This window comes from Scyliorhinus canicula, chromosome 10 (assembly GCF_902713615.1).
Source record: "Scyliorhinus canicula chromosome 10, sScyCan1.1, whole genome shotgun sequence".
Classification (NCBI taxonomy): Eukaryota; Metazoa; Chordata; class Chondrichthyes; order Carcharhiniformes; family Scyliorhinidae; genus Scyliorhinus; species Scyliorhinus canicula.
This window is the reverse complement of record NC_052155.1, coordinates 35,727,023-35,747,595: the sequence shown is the minus strand read 5'-3', so window position 1 is coordinate 35,747,595 and position 20,573 is coordinate 35,727,023. Positions and strand designations below refer to the sequence as shown.

Genomic DNA, 20,573 nt, shown 5'->3' with positions numbered 1-20,573 from the left:
AAAGAATGTTTGCAATGCACAAATCGAAGTCTGCAAAGTACCAAAACAGGAATTAGTAATGGCACAAATCAACACTTGTTACCACTGTATCTGAATACTGGAAAACCAATGTCTGAAGGAGGGACCTGTGATTTGAAGAATGAGGTAATTCAGCCATTGTGCTCTTTAATCGGACAAAACCGATTATGGAACACATACGCAGGAGAGTGTAGGAGGGATAAATATCATCTCCTAACTCATTTCTGGTTGCATAACCTGGGACCAACCTCACACATACAACATCCCGAGTGTAGGACTCAGTGAACAGAAGGGCCCTCTGTAGAAGGCGAACTCGGCCAGGTCAAAATGGGTAATAGCTAATGTCTAAAGCTGTTGCCTTGAAAGAAATTGTGATCATTTGTGTTGCTTAAGATTTGAATACTTAGTGTATTTTATTGAAGTTTAGTTAATAAGAATGTGTTGAATCGTAAATTCAGTTTAGAGTGTTTGTTTGCCATGGAACTGTTTGACAGAGACCAAGAGTCTCAACACATTTCTGGTCAATAGTAACACCCAAGATATTGATAGTGAGGGATTCATTGAGGATAATACCAATGACTACATGTAAGCACAAGCCTCATTATGGTCCAGGTCTTGCTGCATTTGGACATGGGCTGCTTTAGTGTCTGAGGAGTCGCAAATGGTTGGGGGGGGGGGGGGGGGGGGGAAGCAACCTAGCAGGCAACAGCTTAAAGAAACTTTTGTCCCCTATGGTCCCGCTCATTTTAAACATTGAATGCTGCATCCAGTCCTCCAGGAAAACAGCATTTTACACATCTCACTCCCGTTGTGTCATGACTTTTTTTGTAGTTCTGTTTCTCGGGCCCCATAAAAACAGCAGTGTCTTTGTAATCATTTATTTAGTATGCAGTTGAGCAGTTTATTCATATCAATTATCTCCTTTGGTATCACTTTTTGTAATATCAGCCAGTGCTATTTAAATAACTTAAACTTGGTTGGCAAGTACCTCATAACTGCACTAGAACACAAGAATGACTGAAGGTGAAATGTGTATTCAGGGTTATTCTGTCCCTGGGCCTGCTGCATTCAGAATAACTTATCTGCATATGGCATAATCTGTGCACATTCAAAAATAACCTGGATGCGGTGCCAGGTGGAGCAAGAGTGCTTGTCAACCTCCTCGCGAAGACCTCTCGTCCCTCTGCTTGCTCCCCTCCTCTCTCTTGATCATCCCCCTTTCAATAGCTTTCTCTGGTCCCTCCATCAATCCGATTGACCACGATTACCCTCCTCTCCTTCCTGACCGTGACACCCATACTCCCAGGCTCTACCCAGAGGCTTCCACCCCTGACGCGATGGTCCAGAATTTACGTCCCCATTGCTGGCGAGCTGTTTGGGGACATGCTGCAGATGTCCCTGGCTTGTCAATCTAATTTAAATGAAGCTCAAGGCCCAATTTTATTCTGGCCTCCCTGCTGCAGTGCATGGATTGACCCAATTCTTGTCAGTAGCCGTCATTATTAAATTTTATTCACAATCATTGATTCTTTCATCTTGCCTGTTAACCCATTGCACCGATTTCCTTCATTATTTTCAGAACATGGGCCTCATTTGTTCTTTTGCCTAAATAAAAGGATTTTCACTTAGGTTGTCCTCTCTACAAAATCCTGATCCATTTTTGATGTTCTGTAAAAGGTGGCCACGGTAATCTCTGGGAGTACATTGTAGCAATGAAAATCGGAACAATGCTGCTTAGCATGTCACATACAGTTAGCATTCCCCTCTTGGATGTTTCTCAACTTTACTTTGGTTTAAATGCACAAATAATCTGATTTTCACCATTGAAGTACACGCATGGTTTCTTTTTAAGGTTGGAAATAGTGCACAAAGTAAGAATTGTGAATATTTACCTTATTCTGGATATCGTCAGATTGTAGAGATGGATATGTTGAATAATCTCGTCTAAGAGCCGATCCGTCATTGCATCAAAGTCAGCAAAGGTGTCACTCTGCAGTCAAAACAAAGCAAAAACTGGTGTGACACAGAAAATAACAGGTCAGGGAGCTAAGAATACTATCTATCTCATTTTGAACTTACATTTCCGCAATATAAAGCTGGCATCAAAAACATTATTACTTTTTTCTTAATTCTACTTTTCACCTCAACTAATAACACTTTGTCAGGCACAGAGTTAACACTTTGAATCATGTCCACCCAGCCGCGAAACAAACAACAGAATTCCATTATTCCATCTGCTGCCCACCCATACCTTTCCCATTTTACACACAATACCATTTGGAAAGTAGGCCAAAAGGCCCACGTAGGACAATTTACCAGGCAACTGTCTCTCATCTAATGCTGGATGCTTTCCAACAAAGGGCAGCACAATCTCCTGAATTCCTCTTCAAAATCTCCTGAATTCCTCTCCGACCTTATTTCTCCTGTTTGCTGTAGGGTTTTGGTGCAGCTTCCTATCATCATTTCATCAATGCCTTCAGTCCCCCAGGTGCAGTGATCCCCGCCTCCTTTCCTCCATGGTCCTCCTTAAAATCCCCACTTAGATCAAGCTTTCGGGTGACACCTCTAAATATCTCTCTTTGGCTTTGGCACCCACTTTCATCTGATTCCTCTGTGAAGAACTTCAGGGCATCTTCCATCAAAAAGATCAATGTAAATGCAATGATGTTAGTATTCTTACCTACTTTACACAATGAATCCCTCACTATCAATATCTTGGGTGTTACTATTGACCTTTCCATTCATGTCACATTATGTTTAAGGCACATTCAAGGGCAACTAGGGAGGTGCAATAAATGCTGACCTAGCCGGCGACACCCACAACCCGCGACTGAGCAATAATAACAAATAAAATTTCAGCTGGCTGATAAGTTGGGGGACAGTGGCAGAGATTAGAACCGAAACGATTTATCAAGTCGGTAGCAGGAGAGCCTGCTAGTGATATTGATGAAATCTGCGAGTTACTATGATGTGCTTTGATTTTGGTTTTCGATAATAAGGTTACTGAGTGCACTGTAGCTGTGGGATATGCTACTTTTCATCTGAGAAATGTGAAAATATAGTTCTAAGCCACAATACTTTGAAATAGCGGATCAATATTTGGGCCGTTCTGTATGCCTTGTGCAGATGCCCCATGTGTTAAACGGATAAGGGGAGTGAAACATGTTCGAATAGACTACCCAGACCAAATAGTCAGACACCAAAGCATTAATTGAGCAAAGGACTCAGATAAAGTTTACGTAATAGCTGGATAACAGTGAAGAGTTGTGGCCAGTGCAGTCATGCAGCAGTGATGAGAAATGGTTATTAAAAAAAATGGAAGCTCTGGTGAATTATTCCCAGAGAACGAAACCTCAGTTGATGTGGCATCCAAGACATAAATAACAACCATATCCTGATTGTTAACACTGTCTTGTAGTGGCTTGCTGCTGCAGTAACGTTGTTGCTTTGCTGGATTACTCGATGGATGTCATAAATACAGATTAAATTGCATTTCATCTACACATGTATGTGATCCTGTCTGATTTGACAGGAATTAATCCAAGTTACATACATTTAGAGACACAGTGATTTACTAGCATCTCTCTAATCTATTACCTTTGTTTTTTTGAAATGCTCAACAGCTGTAACAGATTGCTAGGTAGCGCTAGTGAGGCCAGGATATGGATCTCATTCAAGAAATAGGAGTGTAAAGAACTGGATGTTCATCACCAATCAGGCTGTCTCAGAACAATCAAATGTGTTTGAAGTGTAGTGATTGGATCATAGAGTGGCTACAGTACAGGAGGCCTTTAACTCTGCTGTGACAGTGCTATCTCTCTGCAAAAAGGAACTCACCTAGTCCCACTCTCCATTCCTATCCCTGTGGCCCTGCGATATCTTTCACTTCTGGTGCTTGTCCAATTCTCTTTTGAATGTTCCGATTGAATTTGCCACCATCCCATTTTATGCTGGTGGATTATCAATTTGAAGAGGAGCAGGCACTTCGAATACCTCCTTCTTTATCAACTATTAACCCACCCAGAACCTCAATTACCTCCTCTTCCACTTTGTCTGTGACAGTGTCTGCTTCCTTGTTAAAGACAATGAAAAGTACTAAATGGATATCTCAGCCACACCTCTGACTCCATGCATATCTCTCATTTTTGGTCCCTAATTGGCTCCATCCCTCCTTTCAGTATTTATTTACCTATTGAAGACTTTTAGGTTCCTTTTCATATTAGCTGCCAGTCTCTTCTCTGTCTTTGCTTCTCTTATATTTTTCACTTCTGCCCTGAACTTTCCATATTCAGACTGAGTACATTTGTATTATCAACCTGACCACAGTCGAGCAGTCCCTTTTTCTGTCTCATCTTGCTCTTTATTTCTCTTGTCATTCTAGTAGTTATGGCTTTAGTCGACCTACCCTTCTGCAAACCCTCCCCCTCCCACACACACACACACACACCTTGTGGGAATGTTTCTCGGCTGTACTTGAACCTTTTCCTCCTTGAAGGCAGACCCTTGTCCGTTTGCAGTCTTGCCTGCCAATCTTTGATTACAACACGGTAGCACAGTGGTTAGCACTGCTGCTTCACAGCGCCCGGGCCCGGGTTCGATTCCCAGCTTGGGTCACTGTCTGTGCAGAGTCTGCACGTTCTCCCCGAGTCTGCGCGGGTTTCCTCCGGGTGCTCTGGTTTCCTCCCACAAGTCCCGAAAGACGTGCGGCCTGCCTTAGAAGTGAACATTCTGAATTCTCCCTCTGTGAACCTGAACAGGTGCCATAGTGTGGTGACAAGAGGATTTTCACAGTAACTTCCTTGCTGTGTTAATGTAAGTCTACTTGTGACACTAATAAAGATTATTATTATTTACCTGGCATAGGTCCATGCTCATCCCACTGAAATTGGTGCTTTCCCAATTCAGTATTTTTACTCTAGATTGTTTCTCAGCTTTTTTAATAGATAACCTAAACCTAATGATACCATAATTGCTGTTCCATAAACATTTCCCTACCAATACTTGATCGATCTCTCTCGGCTGGAAAAGTACCGATCAATAACGTTCTTGTGAATGCAATTCAGAAACTTTTGCTCCATTCTGTGGTGTACACTATTACTATTCCAGTTTATGTTAAGATAATTAAACTCCCCCATTATTACTACTCTGCAGCTTTTGTCTTTCACGATCATTTCCTTGCAAATATGCTCCGTGATTTCTTTCCTGCTATTTAGTGGTCAAGATAATACATCCAGGAGTGTAATGGTTTGTTCAATGCTTCTTTCTCTAACCAAATAGATTGTGTCCTTCACCCCTCCAGAATATCTCACCTCCAGCACTGTAATATTCTCCTTAATCAATGCCCCCCCTTTCCTTCTTCCTACATCTTTATTTTAACACCTTGGGCAGAACCTTCCAATATGTTTTTTTTAAGTGCCAGTTTCAGCGAGAAAACCGGAGACAATTCCGCCGGTTGCGCAGTTGAGAAAAATCGCCGTATCTTCAGCCCCGAGAAAAAAATTGCTGAGGTGCACACCGCGTTGGTGGCAGCCTGCCTTTGAGTCGCTTGTCCCGGGATCACTTGTGCACCTTATTCGAGGAAAGAATAGTAGCCAGGAAGACAGCCCCACATTTCTCAGGGGGAGCCCTGACCAAGATGCTCTGGCAGACAGGTATGGTAACCAACCCTAGGAGGTGGTGGCAGCGCTACTGAGCTCTCTGCCTAAGAGGAAGGGGATCAAGTGCAGGAAGATGATTGAACTTCGCCATGAAGTCACCCTTCTGATTTGTCCCTAGGCACCATTACCTTCTGAGCCAGCAGGCATCCTACCTACACTCTCCCCTCCCTTTCTGGAAGCCATGGACCTGAGCAGCTCTTGAGGGAAATATATCGGAGAATAGCATTGCCCAGGCATCACAGCTGGCACCCACACCCTCCACCAGCGCAGATACTCACACCTCAGTGGGAATCATAAGTAGACAGGCTTCTGGGTCACTCGCTGGTAAGCACTCTACTGCTGATGATCCACAACAGGGGTGGGGAAGGTACTTCCAAGGGGTCCAGCACTTGGAGAGATTCTGGAGCCCAGGACACTGCTGAGCCCTGGTCAGATGGCATGATTTTGGATTTGGTCAGCCCACAGCTGCTGGAACTACAAAGGCAGAGTCACGAATATCGGGATGGGATGTCAGCATCCCTCGTCAGACTGCAAGGCCGACGACTGGATGAGTCTCATCGCCCTCAGTCAGAGGAGATGGTGCAGTCACTCTGAGGCAACCGGACCAACAGTGTCAGGGTGGTGTCCGCAGTGGAGACTTGGTGCAGGACCTGCACTCCATGGTGGGGTCTGTCCACTCCATGGTGCAGGTCATGCACTCCCTGGCTGAGGACATGAGCCGCTTGGTGCAGACACATGTGGGAATCTACAAGTGCCAGTCACAGAGGATGGCGGGACTTCTGGATCTAACACCAGCTGGCCCGCCATCTTATGGAAAAGCCCTGGGCTCCCGAAGGGAAGTGGATCACCCAGACATAGCCAGGAGACCCTGCGGCATCAGCCAATCCGACTCCCCCTTCCTGTGGCCGACACACCTCCAGCTCCGCACACCGAGGAGTAGCAGTATTACGACAGCTGTGCTGCCAGAAAGCAGGCACAGACCCTTAGGATTCCAGCCCTCCAGGAAACAAACACAAGATCATCCCAGGCAAGAGGGCATGACAGTCAGCAGGCTACCTCATCATCAGCTGTGGGGTTAGAAGGACGTCTATATTATAGTCACAGCGTGGGCATGGGCGAGTTTAGGCATGAGCAGATATTAGCCACCTTTGTTCGCCTCATTTAATCTATTAAAACTCACGTTATGTACCCTTAAAGTGTCTCTCGGCTTTCATTTTATCACAGCATGTGCAGTCAGCCCCCACGTTTAGGCTGGATGGGCAACACTGGCTCATCCTTAAGCTCCTCTCAGAGAGGAAGGCACTTCAATGGTTGTTACCCCCCACCCCTCATGTAATGATACAGTCATGCTGATGTAATCCTGGTCATGACCCCCCCCCCCCATCCTGCCCAAGGCCTGAGCAGGGTCACTCCACACTCTTTCAGCATGAGGAAGCTACTGGCTGAATGTTTGTGAGCGTCAGTCTACCTGCTCAATGGGTGCAGACCCACACTGGCACTCAGAACCTCAGTGTAGACAGTAGCAACGACGATGTGACAATCTCGCCGGCAAGTGTTTCATTTCCTGACTCTCGCGAGACTTTGGGCTGGCATCACCATTTACGCTGACGGCTAACACAGGCTCTAAATTCCACCCCTTGTATCCAGGAATATTTAGTACACAGACTTTCCCTTTTTTGAGGCAGGATTTTGGGGATGACAGGATCGTTTTCCTTCCCACATTCCGAGGAGTCAGTGGTGAAAGCATTTCCGCCGGTACTGGCTGCCTTGCAGCTACATAACTCTCCACTGAGCATTCATTGACGAGATGAGACTTATGCCGTGCAGTCGGGAAGAAATCCCACATCACAGAGCTGCCGGCCAATCTGATCAAGACCCACAGGTGGCAGACCTTCTGGGGCCGGGATGCCCAATGTTGAAAGGAGGCTGTTGATGGAGATGGTCCACCGTTCTTCCTGCCCAAGGCCTGAGCAGGATCACCCCGCCACCTCCACCCACCCATCTGAAAATTGGGCATGGGTGAGAAGTGGCCCTTAGTTCCCCAACCCCAGCCAATTCGTTTAAACCCTCCCAACAGCACAACAAACTGCCCTGGGAGGATATTGGTTTCAGCCGCGCAGCAGTGCAACCCATCCAGTCTGTACAGATCCCACCTCCTAAAAGTCAGTCCCAAAGTTCCAGGAGCATAAAGCCCTTCTGCACCATTTCTCCAGCCAAGCATTGAACTGCCGCAAAGTGCTGCAAAATACAGATCCAAATAAACCATACCATCTAAACTATAGATTTACTTTGTGAGAGCTAGCTGTGTGTCACAAACACAATGTCTGCAAAAACTTAGCAGGTCTAGCAGTATCTGTGGAGAGAAACAAAGTTAACATTTCGATTCCATATTACCCTTCTTCAGAACTAAAGAGGGATAGAAATGTGATTAATTATATAGTTGAAGAGGGGGACGGTGCAGAATAGAAGGTCAGGGATAGGTCAGAGCTCAGGAGAGAGTGACGACGATGTCATAGACACAAGACAAAGAGAGTGTTAATGGTAGCATTAAAGACTAAAGAAGGTGCTAATAGTGGCATACAGGTAAGACAGTAGAATGTGCAAATAGCAGAAAAAGGGTCAACATGCAGTGCAGGCAAAACTGCAAAACGATGAACAGATGGACCTTTGGGGAAGTGGGTTTGGGGGGGGCGGGGGGGGGGGGGGGGTCTTTGCGTACAACTCCAACAACTTTGGACTGCAAACTTTTCCCTACATCTTGACCCCCCTTTTTGTTTTTTGTTTCCTTAGTTTGTCCCAATGCAAACACTCCCTCTACCCCAGAGGACAATCTGTCAATTCAACTCCAGAGCTAATAATCCTGGTACATGCTCATGAATACACAAATAGCAGTTGAATGTTTGGCTGGAGAGATGGTGTAGGAGAAGTGCATACGAGTCCTGGGACTTTGGGACTAACTTTGAGGAGGTGGAATCTGTACAGACTGGATCGGTTGCACCTCTACACGGCTGAGCCCAATATCCTTCGATGCTGCTGGGAGAGTTTAAACTAATTTTGCAGCGGTTGGGGAATTAAGGGCCATTTCCCACCCAGCCCTAAGCCGAAAGTTCACCACCCTCTCTCAATGCTAAAAATAGTCGTAGGGGTCATAGAATTTTACAGCACAAAAGATGCCCTTCATCCCACCGTGTCTGTGTCGGTGATCAAACACTTATCTATCCTAATCCCATTTTCCAGCTTTTGGTCAATAGCTTTTCAAACTATAACATTTCAGGTGCTCATCTAAATACTTCTTAAATATTGTTAGGGTTCCCGTCTCTACAGGCAATGAGTTCTAGATTCCCATCACCCTCTGGGTGAAAAGGTGTTTCCTGAAATCCCCCCTAAATCTCATGTCTCTTGCATTAAATCTATACCTCTGGTTATTGACCCTACTACAAAGGGGAAAGGATCCTTCCTATCCATCCTATCCAAGTCCTTGATAATTTTATCCCCTGTCAGCCTTCTCTGCTCCAAGAACAACTCAAGTCTATCCAGCATTTCTTCATAACTCAAATGCTCCAGTCCAGGCAACATTGTGGTGAATCTCCTCTGCACCCTTTCTAATGCTCACAACCCGTGAATCATTTTAAAAAAGAGGTATAAATAATATACGATACTCAATTACTGCCAGATCCTCAATGTTCCTCACTATGAAATAGCAGTATGTGGGCTCCACCTAGAGGCCCTGTAATGGCAGTGCAGCTCGGGTGAGGATTCTTGTTTCAGCAAAGACAAGTGAGGAAGCCACATTTGCTGTGAGACCTTCACATCAATTAAGGAGCAAGTGGAACCCTCCAAATTTCAAACTGCACCTGTACGAGTTCAACTAGTCAGGGTACAGTTTTCATCTCCTTATTTAAGAAAGGAAGCAGTTGCATTCGAATCAGTGCAGAGAAGGTTCACTTCATTGTTTCCTGGAATAAGGAGATTGTTTTATGAGGTTGGGCCTGCATCCATTGGAGTTTCGAAGAATGAGCGGCGATCTTATTGAAACACAAGGTCCTGAGGGAACTTGACAGAGTGGATGCTGCGAGGATGTTTCCCCTTGCGCGAGAGTTTAGAACCTGGGGACACAAGTTAAAAAATATAAACCAGTCTACTGGTTAGGAAAGAGGCGAGGAGATTTTTGTTTCCCTCAGAGGGTCATTGGACTGTCAGAACTGTCTTCTCCAGAGAGCAGTCGAGGCAAGCTCATTGAATATTTGTGGGCTGAGTTATATAAACGCTTGACTGACAAGGGAGTCAAAGGGTTATCGGGTGGGGGGGTGGGGTAGACAGGAATGTAGAGGCCCCAATCAAATCAGCCATGATCTTAGCAAATGGCGTGGCAGCCTCAAGGCCGACTGGCCTCCTCTGGAGTTCTGCGTTCGTAGGTAAGGTCATGTCAGGTAACATCAGTTCCAGGACAACCACTGAGCTTAAGCAGTTTTGTTTTCCAATTTAACGCAAGGATTCGGTGCAAGCTGAATGGGATTTATAGGCAACACAGAACAACAAGTTTTGCTGTTCTTTTCTTTTTGTCTAGCTTGATCATTTGTGAGCTAACAGCTCCCTCTGGTGTATTATGTCAGCACTGTCAAACTGGAGCTGCTTGGAAAAACATTGGCCTCCTGTAGATTTTAATTTACGAGGTGTTACTTTCTTTTTCTAAAAATCTGTTGCTATTCATAGCCCGTCAAAGACTGATGATGATAAGAGCCTGCAGATTTTATTATTTTCACACCAGGTGTTTAATTGCTGAACTTCTTTTGCCTGCCTACCTTTCATCTCTTCCACCTTGTGCTTGGAGAAGGTCCCACAGGCACCGACCACCCTCTGGTACGTGGCCCAGGTGAATATTCTTTATTTATGATTCTAGGTGGCGAGTCTGGAGAAATGTGCTGCTCAACTGTGGGATTTGCATCCACACGTCACATTTCAGCTCACTGAGCAGAGGCAATCAGCAGAAAGAACCATGGCTGATTTCTCTCACGCTCCAAGCCAATTTCAACAGGAATTCCTCTCGTATTGACTGGAGTACGGCCCATTTCCCAGTTACCTTCGACATCTATTTGTTGTCTGAGGCATTTGTACATTCACCGTCTTGCATAACTTTTGGGGTTTCTGTCCATTTACTGCTAAGGACATGGCGGGAGATCCCGAGAGCACATTGTGAAAATTCTATACCTTCAAATTTACTCACTATTCAGTGAGTGCTATGTGAGAGAATGTATTTAGAAATGCATGGGAAAAGCAATGATATTGCTAATGTTGTTATTAGTTCAGGACTCCACCTCCACCTCCCCCCCACCCCCAACCCAGGGGGAGGCTGTGGCGTAGTGGTATTGTTGCTGGACAAGTAATCGAGAGACCCAGGGTAAAGATCTGGGGTCTCGGGTTCAAATCCCACCACGGCATATCGTGAAATTTGAATTTGATTTTTAAAAAATCTGGAATTAAATTGTCGTAAAAACCCATCTGGTACACTCATGTCCTATAGGGAAATAAATCTTCTGTCCTTACCTGGTCTGGCCCACGTGCGACTCCAGAGCCAAAGCAATGTGGGCAACAAATGCTGGCCCAGGTAGCGTCCCCCACACCCCATGATCGAATAAAAAAAACAATTGTAAGAGTTGACACAAAGGAATGATAACGCATGTGTAAATTCTCCTTCTCCGCTGGTTTTCTTTGTCAGTCTCTTTGCTTTCTCTCTTTGCATTTTTCCCCCACTGCATTGTCTCATCTTCATCTCCTTTCCTGTGACTGGAGCACCTCCAACACAATTCCACTGATCATATTTACCCACACATTCATCACCAAAACACAAGCAGGCTATTCCAGAAAGACAAGTGCAAAATTATTCTTAAACTTCTCCACCTTAAAAGATGCTCCTTAAACCCTTCCTCTTTGACCAAGACTGTCTTATGTCACCTTCTTTGGCTGGGGTTTTGTTTTGTCTGATTATGCTCCTATGAAGTGCCTTGGTGTAATTTATTGCATTAAAGGTACAATACCTATTGTTTTGTTGTCCATGTACATTAATTGTATCCAACAACGGTGGCCAGATGGTGATTCACAGTTTGACCACCTTTTGCACTCCAGCTGAAAATGTCTTCTTTGTTTTAATGAACCACCTTGTTTGTCTCAAAATGGCAGCCATTTTCCAAGATCCAGTCCAACCTCCTTTGCATATCTGTGGGTCAAGGGCTGTAATATCTTGACAGGCCAGAACAAAAGTGTGCAGCACATGCAGTTCAAAGTACCCAACTGAAACTGGTTTATGTTGGTTTGACGAGATATACGCGTATGGCCAGACGAGTGTCTTATTACACTCCTCCCTCCTTCGTGAAAATGTTACACAAATTTGATATTCCGTACAACTTGCACACATTTCTTGTTGCTTTATTTAATTAAAAATCCAACTTAACCACCGGTTTCCTATACCAAAGTGAGATGCCTCCTTTCTTGTCCCATGCTTCCGGAACCTGTGAAAGGGCCTTTGCCCATTTTGGTCTGAGCCCGAGGAGACGTTTTCTCCAACAAAGACGGCTTTTAATCTTGACCTTTAATTCAGTTTCCCACTTCATCGGACATGTCAGCCGGACTCCGACTCAGATCGGGTTTCAGGGGCAAATTGTTGGAGTAACTTTTGGCACCCTATTCATATTGCAACTGTCCAATTCATCAGACTCATTTGATCCTTCCCAACTTCCCCCTTGGATCTCTGAAGGTAAAACATATGTACACAATAACCAAAAGCATAGTGGGCTAAACAGCTGGCTTGGAATGTAGAACAATACGAGCAGCATGGGTTCAATTCCCGTACGAGTCTCCCCGACTGGCGCCGTAATGTGGCGACTAGGGGGTTTTCACAGTAACTTCATTGAAGCCTCCTTGTGACAATAAGCGATTATTATTATTAAATATGCCGTAAGACTAGATATTTTCACAACTCTTGCTGGTGACCGTTTGTGGTGATATTCTTTCACTTTTAACTTCTGGTTCAAATTCTGACTTTTTTCTCTTGCTCTACCCATGTAGTGATTCTCTTTCTGTCTGGATTGTCTTTCTTCTACTGACTGTGCTAAATGTGGCTTCAGCAATGAAAACCTCATTCTGCGCTGTCTTCTCAGAAACAACTCAATTGGCTTTCTCTCGGGAATAGCTGTATATGTGTTATGATAAATAAACAAAAAAAAAATCCACCAGTCTGTAATTCAATGACAACTGACATTTCTTGCAATTTTTACCCAACATTTGTTTAACAAGAAGAGCATGCTTAACAATTTGTACTCTGCGCTCTGCTCCTCTGTTTGATGCAGAATGATATGGTGGAACTCTAGTGCAGTGTTTTTCAAACTTTTTTCCGGGGACCCTTTTTTACCAACCAGCCAACTTTCGGGACCCAACATGGCCAACCTTCGCACCCACGCCGGCCGAACTTCATGACCCATGCCGGCCGATCTTCGCGGCCCACGCTGGCCGAACTTTGCAAACCACGCCGGCCGACATTCGCGGCCCATGCCAGCTGACCTGCGCGACCCACCGTTTTCTCTTACCTTGTAATGTTTAGGTGAAATGTGGTGAACCTCCAATTTCTAGAGGATGAAAACATTTTCAGTTTCTGCATTTTTTTCCTGTAAACGTTTATCAAATAAAAACTCCCCTGAACATGTAAAAAGGCTGCGACTGTATAATAAAAATGCGGCCACACTGCGCATGCGTGCCCGCTCGCAGTGTGGCCGCATTTTAAAAATATGTTCGTGGCCACTTTGAAGGCAGCTTGCAGCCGGCGTTATTAAAAGTCCAGAGGGGAAATATTGTCACACAGAGGGTGGTGAGTGTCTGGAACCATCTGCCAGAGGCAGTATTGGAAGCAGGTACAATTTTTTCTTTTAAAAATAATTTAGACGGTTATATGGGAAAGCTGGGTATAGAGGGATATGGGTCAAATGCGGGAAATTACACGAGCTTAATGGTAAAAATTGGGCGGCATGGAAAGGGTGGGCTGAAGAGCCTGCTTCCATGCTGTCAACCTCTCTGACTGTATGAGCAGCCATAGCGCTAGCTTCACGTTTTTATTAGGCCCACTAGGCGTGACCACTAGCTGGCAAGCCAATTAGATCATGGGAGACCATTCGATAGGGGGTCCTTCCTGGTTAATGGTATGGAGATTGGCCTTAATTGGTGGTTATTGGTTTCTCATCACGCCCTGGCGGGATCCCGATCTCGCCAACGGGAGCGGGCATGTTAGATTGGAAACCGATCTACACTTGGCGTGATTCCCAATTTTGGCCTCAACCGCGCTCTAACCAGCCCCCTTCTTTTCACCCTGACTGACAAGGCCGGTAGATCGCGCCTGACATCTCTGGTTCCCCGCACGGGGTGCCACAGTGGTTACCACTGCTGCCTCACAGCGCCAAGGACCCAGGTTCAATTCTGGCCTCACTGTGTGGAGTTGGTACCTTCTCCCCGTGTCTCGGTGGGTTTCCTCCCAGTGCTCCAGTTTCCTCCCACATTCCAAAGATGTGCAAGTTTGGTGAACTGACGATGCTAAATTACCATTAATTTCCAGGGATGTGCAGATTAGGTTGTGGGGATAGGGAGGGTTGGACAGGGGAGTGTAAATGGGTAGAGCTTCACCGAAGGGTCGGTGAAGACTTGATGGGCTGAATGAGGTTCTTTTATTACATAACCTTTACCAGTTTACTACTCACTCTTATGCATTAAAAAAGGCCTGATTTAGAAATGCCTGTCTGTGTTGGCAGCTGGTTTGCGATATAGTCATATACCCATGTCAATACAGGGCCCCAGAGAGCATTCTACCAATGTTTTCTGCCATAACCGGCAACTCTACGTATGAAAAGAAACATGCACCTTCCCTGTTGGGCGCTCGATAGGGATGGTAATCTTGGCCTGGGATCAGCATCACAGTGATCTTCCGATTGTCTGTACTTAATGTTGTACTGATAAACAGACATATCAAAGCTAATCTCTGCATCCAGCCGCAGCTAAAGCGGGCACTGGAGACTTTGGATTCAAAATAGCCATCAGTGGGTTTAGATTCTGAAACTATGGCATACAGGTATTTATGAAACCTTCTCGCTCCAAAAATCAACTACAATTCTGTCTGAGCATGAATTCAGTCACTGCTACTGTGCTGCATGAGGCAAATGTCACCAGTCTTTCCTTTCCATTATCTCCCCTCGACATGTGGGAGATCACAGCACCTTCTCTATGTGGAGAGGCATCACATGCTGACTTAACCTCACTGGACACACTGTCATATACAAGCATTGTACCACCCACCTATTTGCTTTTACACATTTAGAATGCCGTGTCACACTCCCAAACTCGGTGTGAATTTCACAAGGCCCCAAAATAATCGTAGCTTAGGGATATTTTATGGGGCATTTCCTATCACTTAAACCTTGTTCTTGGTTGGATGTGACCCATCTTTTTCTACCCTGTGCCCTAAATATGCTGCCAAGTTTTGAATCGTTGCATGCCTTTGTCCATACTCCGTGACTTTCCACACATTGCAGCACTTTATTCAGTCTGTCACTTACTCAGGTCTGCCTGTTTGGAACTGAAATCAGTATGTCATCCAAATAGCACGCCACTCACTGAATTCCTTGTAAAGTTTCGTTCATTATTCTTGACAAATTCCAGGAGCTGAAAAAGCTCCAAATGGCAGCCTATGAAACTGCAAAAGCCCCATATGTGTATGCATTGTCAAATACGACATAGAGTAATCGTCTATCTCAAGTTACAGGAAGGCACTTGTCTGAGGACGGGAGACGGTGGTCCAGTAATGTTTGACTAATAATCCACAGACCCAGGGCAGGACTCTCCATTTGAGAGACCGTGTCCTCCAACCGGAGTAAAATCACTCCTGGTCTGTGCAGGTGCGAGGAGTGAAGGCAAGAAGCGATTCACTCTCCCTTGCCATACTAATTTAGATATAATAATATAATAAGCGCTTATTGTCACAAGTAGACTCAAATGAAGTTACTGTGAAAAGCCCCTAGTCGCCACATTCCGCGCCTGTTCGGGGAGGCCGGTACGGGAATTGAACCGGGCTGCTGGCATTGTTCTGCATTACAGCCAGCTGTTTAGCCCACTGTGCTAAACCAGGCCCATGGCAGGAAGCTCGAGGGATTCCGTTCTGAGCGGGCGGTCTGATATTGTGTTCTGGCGGTTAGCCCCCCCCCCCGCCCCCCCCTCAATAATCCACATCATGCCCCCTCCCACTGACAAGTAGGGGCGCCCTCACCCTTCTCACCCAGCATGGGAGTAGCTGGATCACCCCCATAGTACCCACACAGGGGGGTGACAAGACCCCGCCCTCACTGATCTCCCACCCGAGACCGATTCACCAGACTCCACCCACCAGCAACCCCATATCAGAGAGACTCCCTCATCAGAGAACCCCCATATATTAGAGATCCACCCTCCCCCCACCAACAGTCACCCCTGCCTGGAAGCTAAAGAGGAATCCAGGCAGAAACAGTGAAAGGTCACTGCTTTTTCACTTACCTGTCCCTTATACCAGCTGCCTCAGACAGAGATGTAGAAAGCAGCAGCTGTTACTTCATAGAAAGCCAAAAGGAACAAAACAAGGCTTTAAACCCCTTAAATCATTTGATCTGCCAGGCTTCTATTCACTTTCAAAGAGAAAAACCTTTTAGTAGGCTGTAAATGACAGGGTAAGAGTGTCCAGACAGCCAAGTGTCTGGATTGTTTATTTTCATTTCCTTTTACACTTGAATTGCATCTCAAGTACCCTGCTTTGAACCTAACCACATTGTTTATAAACATTGAGCTATGATTGACAGCTCCTGATCATGTCAAAAGTAGTTAAATGATTTATGCTGAAAGAAGAGGAAGTGAAAGCACTTAACTTCTAGATATCACTCAGCCCCCCCCGACCTCATTACAACCTTGGTTCAGACTTGAACAAAAGAGCTGAATGGACTTGAGAGGAGAATCAGGCGGAAGCTAGTTGGCGTCATAACTTGCACAAAAGAAGATGGCTGTGGTGGTTAGAGGTCAATCAGCACAGCTCCAGGACATCACTGCAGGAGTTCCTCAGGGTAGTGTCCTAGGCCCAACCATCTTCAGTTGCTTCATCAATGACCTTCCTTCCATCACCAGATCAGAAGTGGGGATGTTCACTGATGACTGCACAATGCTCAGTATCAAATGCGACACCTCAAAAACTGAAGCAGTCCTTGCCCAATGCAGAAAGACCTGGGCAATAACCAGGCTTGTGCTGACAAGTGTCAAGTAACAGCCACACCATACAAGTGCCAGGTAATGACAGAGCACACGCCAGGAGTGTGTTGGAATACTCTCCACTTGCCTGCATGAGTGCAGCTCCAACAACACTCAAGAAGTTCAACAACATCCAGAACAGACCAGCCACTTGATTGCTACCCTTTCCACAAACATTCAATCCTTCCACCACTGAGGCACAGTAGTAGCCATGTGTACCATCTACAAGATGCACTGTAGGAACACACAAAGGCTCTTTCGGCAACACCTACGAAAATTATGACCACTGCCATCAAGAAGGACAAGAGCAGCAGATAACTGAAACAACACAATCTGGAATTTCCTCTACAAGTCACTCACCATCCTGACTTGGAAATATATCACCGTCCTTTTGCTTTCGCTGGGTCAAAATCCTGGAACACCCTTGCTAACATCACTGTGGGTGTACCAACACCACGTGAACTGCAGAGGTTCTTGAAAGCAGCTTTTCACAACCTTCTCAAGGGAACCTAGGAATGGGAAATAAATGCTGGTCTGGCCAGCAATGCCCACATCCCGTAAATTAGTAAGATCTAATTTTGAAAGGATCTGATTGTGAATAGATATTCCAAAACTGATGAAGCAATGGGTGGATTATGTTCCTGTACCTGATTTAGTTACCTTATAGTCACCACACTACCATCTGACTTTGGTACTTCAACTAAGGGAGTAGCCTATTACTGTCTGCTACTTTAAGCTCAAGTGATTTCAGTTCTTATTCTGTATCCGCCCTCAGGAGCATGGGGTGCTGGACGAGGCCTGCATTAACCTGGTCTCACATTCGTCTGAACCTGTACGTTGGCCTTATACTTTGAATCTTTGCTGCTTTCACTACTTGAGGGCACCTGCCGATCACACTGTTTTCGTTGTGAATTTTGATTCCCCATGTGATGCGACCATCAATTCACATGAGATGATTCGTAAAAGTGAACAGTGGTTTTAATAACCTAGATCTGTGCCTGCCTGCGACTGCTCTGTACTGAGAGTCGCCTACAGGCTTACAGGTTTATATACCACCCCTGAAGGGGCGGAGCCACAGGCGGAGCCCACAAGGCCATCAACATAATACAATACAAAAGTGGTGAATTGTAGTAGCAATGCGTTCACCACATTCACCCCCTGTTAAAAATTGAAGTCCAGCGGGGGTGAAGTGGGCTCGCAGATCGAGTCTGTCCGGCGCCTTGATCGTTCTCTGTGATTTCTTCAGCTCCAGCTTCGCTGCGGGAATGGGTGTTGGGCTCATTGACTCCGGGAGCGTGTCATGTGGAGCTTCATCATGGTGGGTCGGCGATGGGGGAGGGGGGTATGTTTAGGCCGTGTAGGGGCGGGGGCGGAGTTCGGTGCAGGGGCGGTAGGTCGCTGGGGAACCAGCGGGTGCCAGATCCCGGAGGGAGACTGTATCTTGTCGGCAGTCGCGGTGCGCCACGTAGGCATACTGAGGGTTGGCAAGTAGGAGCTGGACCCTCTCGACCAGGGGGTCGGACTTATGGCTCTTCACGTGCTTCCGGAGGAGGACGGGCCCTTGTGTTGTCAGCCAGGATGGAAGTGAGACCCCGGAGGTGAATTTCCTGGGGAAGACAAATAGGCGGTCGTGAGGGGTCTCGTGCGTGGAAATGCAAAGGAGCAACCGAATGGAGTAGAGTGGAGGAGGAGGACCTCCTGCTAGCGGGAAACCCGGAGACTTCCAGACCGTAGGGCCAGAAGGACGCTCTTCCATACCATCGCGTTCTCCCTCTCCACCTGTCCGTTTCCCCGGGGGTTGTAGCTGGTAGTCCTGCTTGAGGCAATGCCCTTACCAGCAGGTATTGATGCAGCTCATCGCTCATAAACGAGGAGCCCGGTCACTGTGGACATAAGTGGGGAAACCGAACAGGGTGAAGATGCTGTGCGGGGCCTTAATGACAGTGGCCGCGGTCATGTCAGGGCATGGTATGGCAAAGGGGAAATGGGAGTACTCGTCGACGACGTTGAGAAAATACAAGTTGGGGTCAGTGGAGGGGAGGGGCTCTTTGAAATTGACGCTGAGGCGCTCAAAGGGGCGGGATGCCTTCACCAAGTGGGCCTTGTCTGGCCGATAGAAGTGTGGCTTGCACTCCGCGCAGACTTGGCAGTCCCTGGTCATGGCCCTGACCTCCTCAGTGGAGTAGGGCAGGTTGCGGGCCTTGATGAAGTGGAGAAGCCAGGTGACAGAGGTCGTTGTGGATGGGCCGAAGTCGGTCATCTTGCGCGCTGGTGTATGTGCCGCGGGACAGGGCATGTGGGGGCTCATTGAGCTTCCCAGGACGATACATGATATCGTAATTATAGGTGGAGGGTTCCATTCTCCACCTCAAGATTTTATCATTTTTGATCTTGCCCCGCTGTGTGTTGTTGAACATAAAGGCTACCGACTGTTGGTCAGTGATGAGGGTGAACCTCCTACCGGCCAGGTAGTGCCTCCAATGCCGCAAAGCTTCCATAATGGCTTGAGCTTCCTTTTCGACAGAGAAGTGTCGAATCACAGAGGCGTTGAGGGTACGGGAAAAGAAGGCCACGGGCCTGCCTGCCTGGTTAAGGGTAGCGGCCAGGGCGACATCTGACGCGTCGCTCTCCACCTGGAAGGGGATGGACTCGTCCACCGTGTGCATCGCGGCCTTGGTAATGTCTGCCTTGATGCGGCTGAAGGCCAGGCGGGCTACAGTCATCAGGGGAAAGATGGTGGCTTTGATAAGTGGGCGGGCTTTGTCCGCATAGTTGGGGACCCACTGCGCATATGAAAAGAACCCCAGGCATCTTTTCAGGGCATTGGGGAAGGGGGAGTTGCAGGAGGGGGCGCATGCGGTTGGGGTTGGGCCCTCGGACTCCGGTTTCCACGACATAGCTGAGGATGGGTAGTCGGGTTGTGCGGAAAATGGATTATTCCTTGTTGTAGGTGAGATTGAGGGCTTGGGTGGTTTGGAGGAACTTCTGAAGGTTAGCGTCGTGGTCCTGCTGATCATGGCCGCAGATGGTGCCGTTATCCAAGTACGGGAAAGTGACCCGCAGCACGTACTGGTCAACCAGTCGGTCCATCGTTCTTTGGAAGACCAAGACCCCGTTTGTGACGCCGAAGGGGACCCTGAGGAAGTGGAAGAGGTGGCCGTCTGCCACAAAGGCAGTGTAGTGGCAGCCTTCCGGGCGGATCGGAAGCTGGTGGTATGCGGACTTCAGATCTACTGTGGAGAAAACCCGGTAGTGTGCAATCTGATTAACCATGTCTGCTATGCGAGGAAGGGGGTACGCATTGAGTTGCGTGTACCGATTTATGGTCTGGCTGTAGTCTACAACAATCCTGTTGTTTTCCCCGGTCCTGACGACCACCACTTGGGCTCTCCATGATCCTATTGGGGCTATTACTGGCCTCGATGATCCCCTTCCTCAAGAGCCGCTGGACCTCCGACTTGACAAAATTCCTGTCCTGGGCACTGTACCGCCTGCTCCTGGTGGCGACGGGTTTACAGTCGGAGGTGAGGTTCGTGAAGAGCGAAGGAGAGGTGACCTTAAGGGTCGCGAGGCTACATACGGTGAGAGGGGTCGGGGTCC

The 20,573-nt window shown here is 46.9% G+C and overlaps 1 protein-coding gene across 1 annotated transcript in view; it reads right to left on the bottom strand.

Annotated features, from left to right (window-relative positions):
- The window catches only part of LOC119972301 (protein FAM135B-like), a 543,933-nt gene that overhangs the window by 67,269 nt on the left and 456,091 nt on the right, over positions 1–20,573 (bottom strand). The window contains exon 16 of the mRNA XM_038808790.1: positions 1,911–2,008. Within this exon, the coding sequence (XP_038664718.1) occupies positions 1,911–2,008 (98 nt within the window). The remainder of the gene's footprint in view (positions 1–1,910; positions 2,009–20,573) is intronic.